Genomic DNA, 16,027 nt, shown 5'->3' on the forward strand with positions numbered 1-16,027 from the left:
CTGGTTGTGTCATAAAGAACAGGACAACGAACATGATAATGGTGACAGGGAATAGGTGAGGAGGCCTCCACACGTTGGATCAAGGTCTTTCGGTTTGCCTTGCTAATTAGATTAAGAAAGTGTCAGAAGAAAGGTGGCATGAGCGACTTGGGCATCCAACCATTGGTATTGTTTATCTCTTGAAAAGGAATAATCTTATTGATTTCTCTAAAGACAACAATAAAAAGGTTTTTTTGTTCTAGTTGTCAACTTATAAAACCGTCCAAGCTTCCATTCAAAAACTATGAAAGCATAAGTCTTGAACCTCTTGTTAAAATTCATTCAGACATATGGGGACCTACACGCATCCTGTCAAGAGAAAACTATTGATATTATGTTATTTTTGTAGATGATTTCTCACGTTTTATCTGGTTTTACCCTATAAAAAGAAGATCTAATTTTTTTTATTGTTTCAAACATTTCTATAAACTTGTAGAAAGACAGTTTGACAAAAGAATAAAAAAATTCAATCTGACGGGGGTGGCAAATATATGAACAATAATTTTATCAAGCTTTTAGATGACCTTGACATTAAAAGACAAATTTCATGTCCAAAGACTCCTGAACAAAAGGGTTAGTTCTCACTATGCTCTTCCATGCCAATTTACCAAAAAGGTTTTGGGTTGAAGCATTCTCCATTGTTGTGTTCTTAATTAACCGACTACCTTTCATATCCTTGAAAAATATTTCACCTTATTTTAAGATCCATGAAATTCAGCCTAACTATTTCTTTTTATGCATTTTTAGGAGTCGATGCTTCCCCTACTTACATGATTGTTGTAAAAACAAGTTTAAACAAAAAATGTTGCCTTGTGTTTTTTTGGGGTATAGTATTCACTATAAGGGCTACAAGTGTTTATACCCACCAACTGGAAAGATGTATATTTCCCAACACGTCGTTTTTGATGAATCAAATTTACATTTTCAATAACCTGATTTTTTATTCAAGAATGATGGCATTGAGGGGGGAGCTTAGCTCTTACCCAAGTTGGGACGGTGATGTTATTGCTAAAAATGATTCTGAAAAAGATGTCAAGCCCACATTTATTTGATAACCATGATTATGTTGTTGATAATGATTGTGAAAGGGACATACATGAAAACATTGTTTAGAATAGTTTTGAGCAGTCTGCAGAACAAGAGGTACAACAACCTCAAAATTTTCAAGAGACAAACATGCCTGATCAAGATAATGATCAAAGCATTTTTCTAGATGCCAACAATAGTTTGATGCCTCAAGAAGGCCCCAATATTGAAACTGCCGAAGACAATGCTGAAATTGAAATCAACACTGGTAACAATGAGATGCTTGTTTCTCAATCTGAATCCGATAATAGACTCATGACCAGCACAACCGAAGCAGACATTGATAATAGGATTAGTAGCAAAAATTGGGTCCATACCAAGTCAATGTCTAGGTCGATCCCTGAAATGCAGTCTGATGTCATGACCATCAATAATGATCATGTTCTTACTAGATCCATGCATAGAACTGTTAAGCCAAATCCCAAATATTTTGGGTTACATGATCTTGTTAGATCCATTCCCAAAGAACCGTGAAGCATTAAGACTGCTTTCTCTCATCCTCGATGGAAGACAACTATGGATGAAGAGCTGGAAGCTCTTCTTGCCAATAATACTTGGAAAGTCATTCTTAAGGAAGCCAATGACTATGTCATAGGCTCAAAGTGGATCTATAAGGTCAAGCTCAAACCTGATGGGGCTCTTGATCAACTTAAATCATGTCTCATTGCTCGAGGTTTTACTCAAATCAAAGGGATAGATTTTTATAAAACTTTCTCCCCTATGATAAAAACCAAGAAGCATCAGAATGGTGCTCATGGCTGACATCGTTAAAGGATAGGACATTCGTCAACTTGACGTCAAAAATATTTTTCTTTATGGGTTTTAAAAAAAACAAGTTCTTATGAAACAACCTTTTGAATACGAAGATGTGACTAAACCAGAGCACGTTTACAAATTAGAAAAGGCTCTCTATAGACTCAAACAAGCTTCAAGGGCCTGGTTCCATAGACTAAGTGTTTTTCTCAAAAATCTTGGATTTCTCTATAGTACCACCGACCCATTAATGTTTGTTAGCCATAGTTCCTATGTAACTCTTATTTTGCTTATATATGTGGATGATATGATTTTGACTGGAAGTAATGAAGATCTCATAAAAAAATTTATTAAGAAAACCGGGTGAGAGTTAATTTCCCATTAAAGACTTAGGACAACTTCATTTTTTTTTAGGAATTGAGGTTAACTATAATGATCATGTAATTTTTTTATGCCAAGAAAAATATGCTAAGGATCTTTCAGAACGGGCACAAATGCTTGACTGTAAAGCCATAGCTAATCGCATGGCTCAAAAGCATCAATCCACCTTCACTAAAAAAGTTCATGATGCAATGGTGTACAAAAGTCTAGTAGACGGGCTTCAATACTTGATTATTACAAGACCCGAATTATCCTTTAGTGTCAACTATGTCAGCCAATTCATGCATGATCCCACGATTGCTCATTTTTAAGTTGTTAAGCGGATTCTCTGATATGTTAAAGGAACAACAATATTTAGTTTAAGGATATTAAAGCATAGTACTCTTGATTTATACGCCTTCTCTGATGCAGACTGGGCAGGATGTCCTAACACTAGATGATCTACTACTGGCTTCTGCATGTTTCTTGGAAGTAACCTCATATCATGGAGTGCCAAAAAACAAAGTTCAGTAGCTCGATGTAGTGTCGAAGCTAAATATAGATCCATGGCTTCTACTACTGCTGAAGTCACTTGGGTATCTTTTATTCTTCGAGATATTGGAATTCCTTTATATAGAGTGTCTTTGCTTCATTGTGATAACATTAGCACATGCATATGTTAGCCAATCATGTTTTTCATAATCGCACAAAACACATCCAAATTAATTATCATTATGTTTGTGAGAAAGTAGCTCAAGGAACCCTAATCACTAAATATATTCCTTCAAAACGTCAACTTGCAAACATATTTACTAAACCCCTAACCAAAGGACCATTTATTAGCCTAAGAGACAAACTCGACCTATGTAAATGTCATCGTTTGAGGGGGAGAATTAAGAAAGAATATGTCATTCAAGAAAAGTCTGATAATCTAAAAAATTAGACTTCCCAACATGAAGAGGGAAAGATGCAACCTGACTACACGTTTCAAGGAAAGCTACATTTAGAGAAATCTAAAGAAGGTAAGCAAAGCAAGGATGATCCTGACAATCCAGATATGGTCAACAAAGATAAAGGAAATTTCAATGAAAGTGATATTGATTCTGTCATGCTCAACAATAAGGTAAGTCAAGGAAACAAAAAATTATCCACCAAAGGTAAGTCTCTCAAAGAAATTACAGCATATGGAAGGAATAGAGATTTCTTAACAAAAGCAACCAACTTTCTGTCTTACCAAAATCAGCATCACCGAGGGTCATCTAAGTCAATTTTGCATTAGGCTCAAAATTTGGAAATGGCATCAATCATGGGTTGTCGTCCCCCTCCTCTTGCACCTTGACATCTCTTCACATCTATATAAGTCTTTTGTATTCCAGTGTATAGACATCGAAAAATAAAAAGAGCTTTCTTCAGTCTATGGACATAGGTCTTTGACTGAACCACCTCAATTGCTTGTTATTCTTTTTTTTCTTTAATCACCACCACCCGACTCCTCCCTCTCATTTTTTCACATTTTTCTGCTCTATTTTTCTCATGCTACACAAACAAGCAAAAAACTTTCTTTTGAGAAACTTCTCATATCAAAATCTCTCATAGGCACAACTTTTTTTTCCTATGAGAGTTTTTCTCTCTTCCAAACGTGCCCTTAGGTTAGCACCCAACACAGGTAAAAATGTAATTTAAAATCATAATAGGTCATTTGTATTAAAGAAAAAAAAGACAAAACATTACTATGATCTCCAGATCTTTCAAAGAGACACAAGACCCTGAGCCCCCCAAGGCATGAGATTAGTTGTATACTCTTCAAGATGAAGTGTAGCCTCAATTATTTATAAGCGATACATGCCTCAACCATCAACATTGTTGTAACTCCATAAGCACCTGCAGGGAAAATACCTCCAACTCTCCTTGAGGCATATGCATCATATTTCAAGGATGACACCATAACCTCTGAGAATATAAGGTTAACCAAGCGAAAAAAGTATGGCACATCTGAAACTTTTCTCTAGAGAAGAATAAAGGCAACTCGAGGTTAGCAACTATATTTAGGAAAAAATAACTTTGCACCTGAATTCTGAAGCTCTTGAGAGTAAGATGTTAGACACATTTCTCAGATATGGAAGAAAAATAAGCTTCTTTTACATATACAGACTTATGACTACTGGTTTGATCCACAAGATTCTGGTTAGTATAGAAGGATCCAGGTTTGATCCAGATCATATCTAGCCCATCTTCCCAAATGATTAGAAACCACAGTTTCAGACCCCACTTCTTAACAGGTTGTCATGTCATGATCCAACCTGGATGTTAAGATCCAACTCATATCTGATCAAGGACTAGAGCCCATTGCATCAAAAGTTCATATAAACAGTTTGGTCCAGATCTGATCCATTTCAACCCTAGATTTAGTTGTTTGACTTGCACTTACATCATCCTTGTATCTTTAGTCCTCAGTAAAGGGTAGTTGTGTTTTTTGTCATTTAATATCATCTTTAATGAGAGCAAAGGAAGATGTTCTTTACACTCCACATATTCCCCCCCTTCTTTCTCTTCTCCTCGTTGTTCTTCAAATATAGTTGTAGATTAAGAGCCATAAACACGACATATAGAATCAACTGGTCTTTTAGATGAAGCTAACACATTGAGACTATTAGATTTAGGTAACCTTTGTTCCAGAATAGCCAAGAGAATAAGAAGAAGGCGATATCGAGAGGCCTCAGAAAACTGCCTGATTCCTAATAGGGAAATTATGGATATGCTTCCTCTATTAATAAAGAATCATCAATATTACATAAAGTTACAAAACTACCACCATTAAAAAAGTTACAACAAAATAGTTATGAAGGACTACTTAAACTAAACAAAAATATTAAAACAGAAACATTAAAGTGACAATCAAAGTGTCATTCAGATTTCCCTCAATCCCATACATCATGACAAAACCAAGCACATTGAAATTGATCAGAATTTCATTCGACAAAAGATTGAAGATGGAGAAATTGAGCCCCATTATGTTCGAACAAAAGATCAAATTGCAGATTTGCTTACTAAAGGGCTACAAAATGTCGATTCTGGTTTTTGAAAAGCAAGTTGTTCATGGTCCAGCACCATGCACAACTTGAGGGGGGCTATTATAGCATGCACGTGTGTATTTAATTATTAAAGTCATAGATGGATATTGGATCTGGTTTTGGATCCATTGTTATACTATATCTTAAATGTATATCATGTTGTAAATACTCATTAGATATAAGGGTATTCCTGTAAAGCATATTAGGGCACTCCATTTATTTAATAACATCGATTCACGTCCTGCAGAGAAGGAGGATTTCTCCAAAGCAATTTCATTTTCTCCTCTACTTTTCTTCTTTCTGATTGCAGCAGGTGCCGGTGGTATCTCCCTCATTTTCTAACAGGGCCATTAGCATAGTTTCTAAAAGAGGGAGGTATTATACCTCAATATACCATGCCTGGTAGTGCTTACTAGAATGGTGTAGCTGAAAGAAAAAATTGTATGCTTAAATAAATGGTTTGAGCAATATTGAATCACGCAAACTTTTTCTTGACCTTGTGGGGTGAAGCTCTTAGGACAAAAGTATATATTTTGAATAAGGTTCCTTCGAAGGTTGTCCAAAATATTCTTTACGAGATATGGATTGGTAGAAAACCTTCTTTATCATATATGCACATATGAAGTTGTTCAACTGAAGTTAAATTATATAACCCACATATAAAAGCCTTTGATCATAAGAACGACTAGTAAATTTTTTATTGGTTATCAAGAAAGATCAAAGGGTTTTAGGTTTTATTGTCTATCTCATGCACCATAGATAATAGAAACAGATAAAGCAAGATTTCTTTGAAATAGTTCTATTAGGATAGATGCATATCAAAGTTTCAAATTTGAGGAAATACAGGATTTAAGTTCCATACTTGTGAAGAAAAAAGGTCAAGTTTTTTTTATCATTGTTTTTTTGGATAATGCTAAGAAAAATCCAGTCAATGAACATCAATCTCAAGTATAACAAGTTGTTGATGAAGATATACAACAACAACAGGAGGCAAAGGTTCATTTTGAACCACCTGTAGCACCTGTATAGAGGTCTACGAGGACTAGAAAATTTGCTATCCATCTAGACTATGTGGTGTATTTACAATGGTCCAATGATTTCGTAGACATTGATGATGACCCCTTTACCTTTTCAGAAGTCATTGAAAGTAAAAAAAATGATTTATTGAATCAATGTCATGAAAGAAGAGCTTGACTCTATGGCAAAGAACTAAGTGTGAGATCTTGTACCTCAACCTGATGGAGTAAGATCTGTTGGCTGTAAGTGGATCTTTAAGACCAAGACAAACTTCAAAGGGCAAGTAGAGAGGTACAAGACTAGGCTCGTTGCAAAGGGTTTTACACAGATGGAAGGCATTGATTATAATAAAACTTTTTCTTTTGTCTCAACTAAGAAATCGCTAAAGCTAATCATGGCCCTCATAGCTCATTTTGATTTAGAGTTACATCAAATGGATGTGAAAATTGTTTTCCTCAATAGGGATCTGAAAGATGAGGTATATATGCAACAACCTTCTGGCTTAAGTGTAGATGACTTGAAATCAATGTATGGACTTAAACAAGCCTCTTGTCGGTCACATAAAAAGTTCAATCAGGTGATTTTGAACTTTGGATTCATTGAAAACATTGTTGATCAATACATATATCTTAAGGCTAGTGGGAGTAAATTCATAATTCTGGTTTTATATGTTGATGATATTCTTCTTGCAACTAATGAATTAAACATGCTACATGAAACAAAAAAAATTCTTTCCTCTCATTTTGACATGAACGACATAGGTGTGGCCGCATATGTCCTTGAAATTGATATCCGTCATGATAGAACTAAGGGTGTCCTTGGCATCTCTCTAAAAAAAATTATATTCTTAAGGTTCTTAAAAGATATGGAATGGACAAATATTTTTTCTGGATTGACACCCATAGTGAAAGGGGATAAATTGAGCCTAAAGAATTGTCCTCAAGATGATAATGAAAAGGCTCAGATAACAACTGTCCCATATGCTTCGACGGTTGGGAGTTTGCAGTATGCGCAGACTAGATATCTCATTTGCTATGAGAATGCTTGGTAGATATCAGTTTAATCCAGACATTACGCACTAGAAGGCAACAAAAAAGGTCATGCACTATTTACAAGGAACGAAGGACTATATTTTGACCTACAGAAAGGTTGACCACATAAAGATCATTGAATACTCTAATGCGAACTTAGGAGGATGTCTCGATAGTAGAAAGTCCACTACTGGATACATCTTTCTACTGGAAGGTGGTGTCATCTCATGGAGAAGCGAAAAGCAGTCTACAACTATTACTCATACCATGGAGGCAAAATTCATTGTTCTATACGAGACTTCATCTCAGACCATTTGGATAAAAAACTTCATTATGGGTCATGGGATTGTGGACTCTATTGAAAGACCACTAAAGATATAATGAAGTTGTATCCTTCTCGAATAACAATAAAAGCTCAACCTTGTGTCAACACATGGAGTTAAAGTACTTTGTTGTTAAAGAAATGACTGAGAATCATTTAGTGTGTATTGAAAATATCGGTATAAAGGAAATAACTATGGATCTTCTTACTAAAGGGCTAACACCGGGATTGTATTCTCAACATGTAATGAGGATGGGTTTATTTAGTTCATTTTGATGTATGATAATATATTATGGTTTTATGCGATCACATTTCTAAAACTAAATTGATTCTTTATGGTTTTGTGCATTGTTGATTCTGTGTAAAGAGTCTCTCATTTTGAAAAGAGAGAATAGCAGAATAACAATATTAAAAGAACCAATAGAATGGGTTAGAGACCAACCTATTTATAAAGGTATTCTTAATATGCTAAACACTGAAAATGAATAATATTGTATTATATGAAAAAATGATATATCATATAGAGATGTTCATCTCCATGACTTGTATGATTCATTCTTGTGATACATGATAGCATGTGAACCCGCATGAAAATTGAATTGAGAAAACAATAAAACCTTGATAAAGTGTTTTTTCATGTCAATGGGTCAAGTGAAAGAATGTTAGAATATGAATTGTATCCAACCTAATACGACCCGGTTTGACATGGGTACATCATGGGATAACATGGCAGGGCAATTATTGCAAGTACCTATGCAGGGTAACCACTAATTGTGGTAACCTCCCACTACAGACTTTTCTGAGAAGTCTATAAAGACCCATGGTAGTGTGATGAGTGCTAGCTCTTCTCTCAACTTAAGGGTTGGGCTCATCGAGGGCATCGATAGGTTGAGGAAAATGATGAACACCTGCGTTAATGCTCCCTTCGCTCACTTTTGTTCATGGCAGATACCGGTATGTGGTTTTGGTTTTTACATTCCGGTTATATATGCCAACACAAAATACCTCCCAATCTAGGGCTTATTATCATGAATCCTTGCATTTTTCACTCTTTTACTTTTTTCATCTTTTTTCTCAAAACTGAAGTCTAGTTGGTCTTGATCAAACAGTCTATCATCCTCACCTAGCTCTTTCTCTAGTTGATCATCATACTGTTGTTCATTGTTGCTTGGAGATCACTACGGGTGAGTGACTACTCAATCTCTAGTTGTTCTTCTTAACGAAGTAATATCCCATTGGCACATCCTAAACAAACTTGAAGTTAAAATGTGTTCAGAATGAGTGGAACTCATATAGATTGGGTGAGCTGCTAATCTGAATCACCATTAAGGAGGTAAACTCCTTCAAATACATCTTAGTTTAGGACTTCTTACCATCTAAAGGAGGAATTCTTATTTTTTTATCATTTCTTCCCTCCTTTTCCTTAGAACTGAAGTTTGACTGATCTTGAGGTCACCATAGTACTTACAAGTACCTGGCTGATCTTCTTTGTCGAAGAAGTTATTTGCCTCTTTCCTTTCTCTGAGGTAGGAAGAAATCCTAACACCTCTCTCTCTCTCTCTCTCAAGTAGTTGATAGGAATGATTTTTTATATGCTTTTTGCTTATTTTCCTTTGACTTTTTGTTATATTAGTTTATGTAGTTTTTTGTTTTTTGTTAGCTTCCTTTGTGAGAGAGAGAGAGAGAGAGGAACACAGTGAAAAGGATAGTTGAATTAACTGAAGCATTTGAGCATTGTAGAACTCTTCAATTTTTCCTGAAATTTGTAATGAGATCTATATAGGTGTCCCATACCACAAATCTGCACTGCCTGCATTCTTTCTATGGTCAGTTGTATGTTCCATTGAACTGTTATGCAGGCATTCATTAAACTCAGGATAATTTTGGAAAGCCTATTCCTTATAACTACATCCCAATGAGTTGCTTTCTGTTTCCTGAATTGTTTTCACAAAAAAGTTGATGTTTCTGCATATTTTAATGATTTAGCATAATTATTTTAGCTCCCTGATGAGTATAAAGCAACCTATTTCAGGGTTCACCGAGCCAGGCCATGGGAGCAATATACTTTAAACCTGAAGAATTAAATGCAGCAATAGTAACTTGTGTGGGTCTTTGCCCTGGTCTTAATGAAGTTATAAGGCAGGTTGGTGTAGACCGTGTAAACTTATCTGTTTTCCTGATCTCATTTAATAAGAAAATTCTAAATTGTATCTAGGAAGATCTTTGTAAATCCTGGCATGAATTTCTTGTAGCTACCTATTTTGTCCAATTTCACAACTCCATGTTGCATGTGGAACCCAAATGAGATTTACTGATGGAGGGCCCTTATTATCAATTCTCCCATTCTATACAAAATTTCTTATTTTTAGTTGTACAAGTTTCATGTTTTCCTATTCCGCTTTTCTGCATTCTCTTATTTATAATTGCCAATCATGAATTATTTGTGCAGTTTTTATATTAGTGCAATATTTCCATGAGATCATCTAATAAAATGAGTGAAAGCACAGTTACAAGCAAAGATAGATGCTTGCATGGACTATATAATGTCATTATGTCAAACCACCACAGTTTTTAGGTAAGTTGTTCCATGCTTTGCATTTTCTTCAATTCTGCATGAGAATTTTATGGGTTCAATTAAACTTACCTAGAAAGCACATTTCACTTGATCTATCCCGTAGGCAATGGTTTTCCAACAAGATGCCACTTGATCAACAACATAGACATTGTTTTTCCTGTAGCTGTAGTGGTTTCTTAACATTCCAAATTGTTGTTCTCATATAATTTCTAAAGCTTCATATTTGGTCTGACATAAATTCCTTAACAAACCTTGATTCTAACCACAATTTTGGTAAATCCATTCACTTTGTGATTGGTAGAGGACCTTATGCCTTATCTTGTTGGTGATGGTAAATTATAATTCCTGATGATGATAAAGGTATAGCTTTTGCAATATATCCTTTTGTTTGTTTGGAGTTTGAGGAAAATTATTTGCTTCTTATTGTGCTAATAAATTAGATATATCAGTAATCATTGTACTCCCTAGGGTTCGTGAGTTCCCAAACCATTGTTTGGCCTCTTTCTTACTGCCATTGTTAAAATATAATAATGGCCTCTTTCTTACTGGAATTGTGGTGTTACTTTTTTCTTGAGTTTAGATAGGAATTGAGTGACGCTATTAGCTGTTTTATAGAAATATGCAGTCTATCTAGATATGTATCCTCTGTCATCCCAATTGGAGCAATGTTCGCTATGACTTTGTGGTTGGGGAACACCACATACCTGTACATATCTTCTGCATTTTAGTTTAAAGGTGTGTTCTTGTGGCATCGTATGTGTTGTTGTCTGAATGCTAAACACATAAATCTTGTATCTTCTGTCATTTTCTGCTTTTTTCTTTTGGTATGCTTCGTTTTATGTGTGGTTTCATAACATTATTTTTTCTCTGAAAAACTGCAAATCAGAGTGAAGTAGGTTTTTCAATTAGCGATCGGACTGAAGAAGTTAATTAAAGACAGAGAGATCAGAATAGCCTTGTGATGTTATTTTTGGCATTTCATTTATTGGATCTGCAGTTCTTAGAGCTATGCAGTCAGCGTAGCCTGTTATGTTTCTAAGCATTTCATTGGTATACAAGTTGTTCTATCACTACAACAAAGCAGTAGATTAGCGACGACCACATTCCATCGCTAATCCGTCGCTAACATGGTTAGCGACGGATTAGCGACAACGAGGCGACAGTATGCTTACGTCGCGAATATTTCGACGTTAACTGCCGACGGAATTATTCCGTCGCCAGGTCCGTCGCTAATTGCGACGGAATAACGAGCGCTATATTCCATCGCCAATCCGCCGGTACTAAACGGCGACCACGGCTTGGCGACGGATTTAATTTCGTCGCTAGATTAATATGTATAGCGACGAAATCATTCGTCGCTAATCCGTCGCAAACACGAAAAAAAATCAAAAAAAAATATTTAAAAATTTATATTTCCTGTACAATTTCTATTTCCTGTAAATAAAAAACAAACCACACAAAAAAATTCATATAACAAGTATCTACAATAATTAATTGTTCCACCTTAAAATTAAGAAGTTTAATTATTTACAATTCAACAATTACATTTAGGAAAAATAAAAAAAATAGAACTTCTTCAACACAGTCCTCTAATCATCGCCAAGATTTTGTGCGTCTTCTTGTTCATTGTCTTTATCTGTCCCTTCAGCTCCACTATCCTGATTATCGTTAGCAGCCTACACAAGAAAAGAACAGTCAGTATTGATAAACAAAATATAATGAAATAAATTACACACTATATGTGATTCTATCATGTGCTCATGTGTGATCTAAGGCAATAAAAAAACTCTATATGTGATTCTATCATGCTCATATGTGTGCTAAGGCAGTCAAAAAATTGAATATGTGATTATAGCATGTTCATATGTGTTCTAAGGCATCTAAAAAAACTCTATATGTGATTCTACCATGCTCAGATGTGCTTTAAGGCAGGCAAAAAACTATATATGTGATTCGATCATGCTCGTATGTGTGCTAAGGCAGTAAAAAAATTGAATATGTGAATATAGCATGCTCATATGTGCTCTAAGGCAGGCAAAGCCAAAAATTTTATATGTGATTCTATCATAAATGATATATAACATGTTCATATGTGTTCTAAGGCAGTTAAAAAACTCTATATGTTATTATAGCATGCTCATATGTGTGCTAAGGCAGTCAAAAAACAGAATATGTGATTATAATATACTCATATGTGTTCTTAGGCAGTCAAAAAACTGAATATGTGATTATAGCATGCTCATATGTGTTCTAATGCAGTCAAAAAAACTTTATATGCGATTCTATCATGCTCATATGTGCTCTAAGGCAGACAAAAAGTTAAATATATATATGTGATTCTATCATGCTCATATGTGTGCTAAGGCAGTCAAAAAATTGAATATGTGATTATAGCATGTTCATATGTGTTCTAAGGCATATAAAAAAACTCTATATGTGATTCTACCATGCTCAGATGTGCTTTAAGGCAGGCAAAAAACTATATATGTGATTCGATCATGCTCGTATGTGTGCTAAGGCAGTAAAAAAATTAAATATGTGAATATAGCATGCTCATATGTGCTCTAAGGCAGGCAAAGCAACTTTATATGTGATTCTATCATGCTCATATGTGTGCTAAGGCAGTAAAAAAATTGAATATGTGATTATAGCATGTTCATATGTGTTCTAAGGCATCTAGAAAAACTCTATATGTGATTCTACCATGCTCAGATGTGCTTTAAGACAGTCAAAAAAACTATATATGTGATTATACCTGAGAGGGACCTGGAATCGAAGATCCCCTATCCTGAACAGCGGCCTTGATCTCATTTCGGAGAAAGGGGGCGACGGTGTATTGGAAGTAGTTATTCAGTGATTCATTAATGATCTCGCGTACATCATCACCAGAAAGAATAGTCGGCTGCTTGGAGCTTATGTCGGCGCAAGAAGTCGGTGAGCCGTAACTGGAAGAACCAATAACTGGTGAAGTGTTCATATTACTCCCAAACCCGAACACGCGACCTTTTTTGGGTTCACCTGCTGCAGTCACCCATGCTGTAGGATCAAATGATGGATGCTGAGTAGCGTCTTCGCCATATCGCTCTACCATCTGTTGCTCATATGCCTCCTACAAAATAATGTTTAAAGTATTCATTAATAATTAATGATAACATTATGATAACTTGCATATATATTGCAATGATTATTAATAGAATTAATACATACCGTTGTCGTTCTCGCCTTCTCTGATACGAAGACTCCCGTGGTCTTCCGTTTATGTGTTTCTACAAACACATCCTTATATGGTACACTGCCTCCTTTTTCTGCTTCCTGCGAAGTTAAATGACAAAAGATTTAGTACACAAGTTTGCAACAATACTTATAAAATTAATATTATATATTGATGAGTTACCATTTTCTTTAGGTGGCTCCCAAATGTCTTAGATCCACCTGTGTGTAGATGGGCTTCGAGCATTTTCGATCGATTTTGTGAAGCCTTCGCAGAGCGATTTTTAAATGCATCTCCCGCCCACTTATCGCACATTTCATCCCAGTAATCTCTCCTGATAGTAATAGGACCATGGCCCTTCCACAGTAATGGATCATCTACTACGCCAGATACTTTTTTTGCTGCAGTCTTCATAGTGTGCAGCATGTCTGCAAATCGATTGGCAGCCACCTTCTGCCACACCTTCCTTGCATCATTTTCTTCCACCGTAGTTGCAAAGCGATTCGAAGCCTACAAATATTTTCAAAAAGTTAGTAGACATTGCTTAAATAAATTAAATATGAAACACATTAACTATGAGGAACAACTATATACCATGAATGAGGACCATAATCTGTCTAGCACCTCCTTTGGGTACTCTTTCCATTGAGCAACTGGTCCTGGTAGATGTTGAAGAAGTGAATTCCTAATCTCCCGTACTATTTCTTGTGGCTCAAACCTCGTGCTGCACATGAATTGTTACACAGTAAATATCAATATAAAATATTTAAAAGATATGCAATAATTGAAAACAAAATACTTATGGTCGATTATCGATATACACTATTCGAATGAGTCTTCTTGTGCCAGCCTGAGAAGACCCTGTTTCCTGTGTTGGCTGTTGACTTGTGCGATCAACTGGTGTAGGTGGGTCGTGTACAGGCGCAACATCATCTGTAAAAAAATACATTAGAAATTCTCAGAATGTGCATTTGAATTAATCAAGCATCTAATTAGTTATATGATATACCTATCACAGGAGCCCGTGAAGATGAAGGTTGAGCCTGGCTACTACTGGATGAGCGACCACTATAACCTCCACGAACCATATTCTAACAAATAACATATGTCATACAATACATTCAAATAATTCACATCAAGTATTATAATGCATTCAAGTCATTCACATCAAGCATTGCAATGCATTCAAATAATTCAAATCATTGACATCAAGTATTGCACTAATTCAAATCATTCGTTAATTACATAAATTATAATACATTCAGATAATTAAAATCATTCACATCAAGTATTACAATGCATTCGAATCATTCGTATCAAGTATTACAATACATTCAAATAAAATTTTTAATCATTCACACCAAGTATTGCAATACAACTCACATCAAGTATTACAATGCATTTAAATAGAGGTTTGTAGTATAAGATTTTGCTCACTAGCTTGAGAATTCTTCCTCGTCACTAGTTTGACTTTCTTCTTCTTCTTCTTCTTCTTCTTCTTCATTGTTTGCCCATCCACTTGGTACATCATTTGGATCACATTCCTCTATGAATGTTTCATCAGCCAATGGAGATATGACATGCATATCATGTGCAACATCGTGACCATAAGCGAAGTCACAGACATCATCTGATTGATAGTAATCACTGTCTTCAGCTAACTCATCTTTCTGTAACTGATCATACTCGGGGTATAGTTTGGATTTCACCTTGCAAACTGCCCACCATTCATTTCTATCTGACTTTTTTATACTCGGATATGAAGTATAATAAACTTGTTGAGCTTGCGAGGCTAATATGAATGGTTCATATGTTCCAAACCTGGATTTATGATTCACCTCCACAATGCCTGAAGCTTTGTCGAGTCTTGTTGCAGTTGGATCAAACCAATGACACTTGAATACCGTAACCCTGTTATTCATGCCTAAGTAAGTCAACTCCATTATTTCCTCTATAACACCGTAGTAATCATGTTCATTTTCACCGTAGCTGCTACCCTTGACACACACGCCACTATTTATCGTTGATTTGTTTATACCGTAGTCTTTTGTATGGAATCGATAACCATTTACGATATACCCGTTGTAGCATTGCACAACTTTGGTCGGACCATTTTCTAAATCACATATTCCTTGATCTTTAACATCACCATTGCGAACCTACGCACAAACATAAACAATGATTGTGATCACGATCAATTAAGTAACTTAGTGTTGTTTATAAGTACAAAATTTATGTTAGCTTCTTTACCAACTGTTTCAACCACTCCACAAACTTAGTTTCACGTTCTTTTTGTACTTCTGCATCAGTGAGATGTGAAACTTCGTTTCGCAACTCCAGATCAAATCGTCTGCAAACCACAAATACTTATATTACCGAGTCATGTATCCACATATAGAACATAAAATGATTTATAATTGAGTTGCATATACATATACTTACTCGATGTATGGGTCGATCGCTGAGCAATTAAAAAGAATATAGATGTGTGTTGCATCTTGCTCTCGATCTGTCAATAGCCTTGATCGGCAACTACCAAATGCATGCCCAAGTGGTTGAAAT

General features: G+C 35.5%; 1 protein-coding gene across 1 annotated transcript; it reads right to left on the minus strand.

Moving 5' to 3' along the window:
* Positions 1–13,003: 13,003 nt before the first annotated feature.
* Positions 13,004–13,685, minus strand: LOC149827735 (uncharacterized). Its single transcript, XM_090018566.1, has 3 exons — positions 13,649–13,685; positions 13,462–13,566; positions 13,004–13,363 (listed from the first exon to the last, which is right to left on the minus strand). The coding sequence occupies exons 1-3, from the start codon at positions 13,649–13,651 to the stop codon at positions 13,004–13,006; spliced, it is 468 nt and encodes a 155-aa protein (XP_089874692.1). The 5' UTR covers positions 13,652–13,685.
* Between the last annotated feature and the right edge of the window lie 2,342 nt (positions 13,686–16,027).

This window comes from Nuphar pumila, chromosome 10 (genome assembly GCF_984573655.1).
Source record: "Nuphar pumila chromosome 10, dmNupPumi1.hap1.1, whole genome shotgun sequence".
Lineage (NCBI taxonomy): Eukaryota > Viridiplantae > Streptophyta > Magnoliopsida > Nymphaeales > Nymphaeaceae > Nuphar > Nuphar pumila.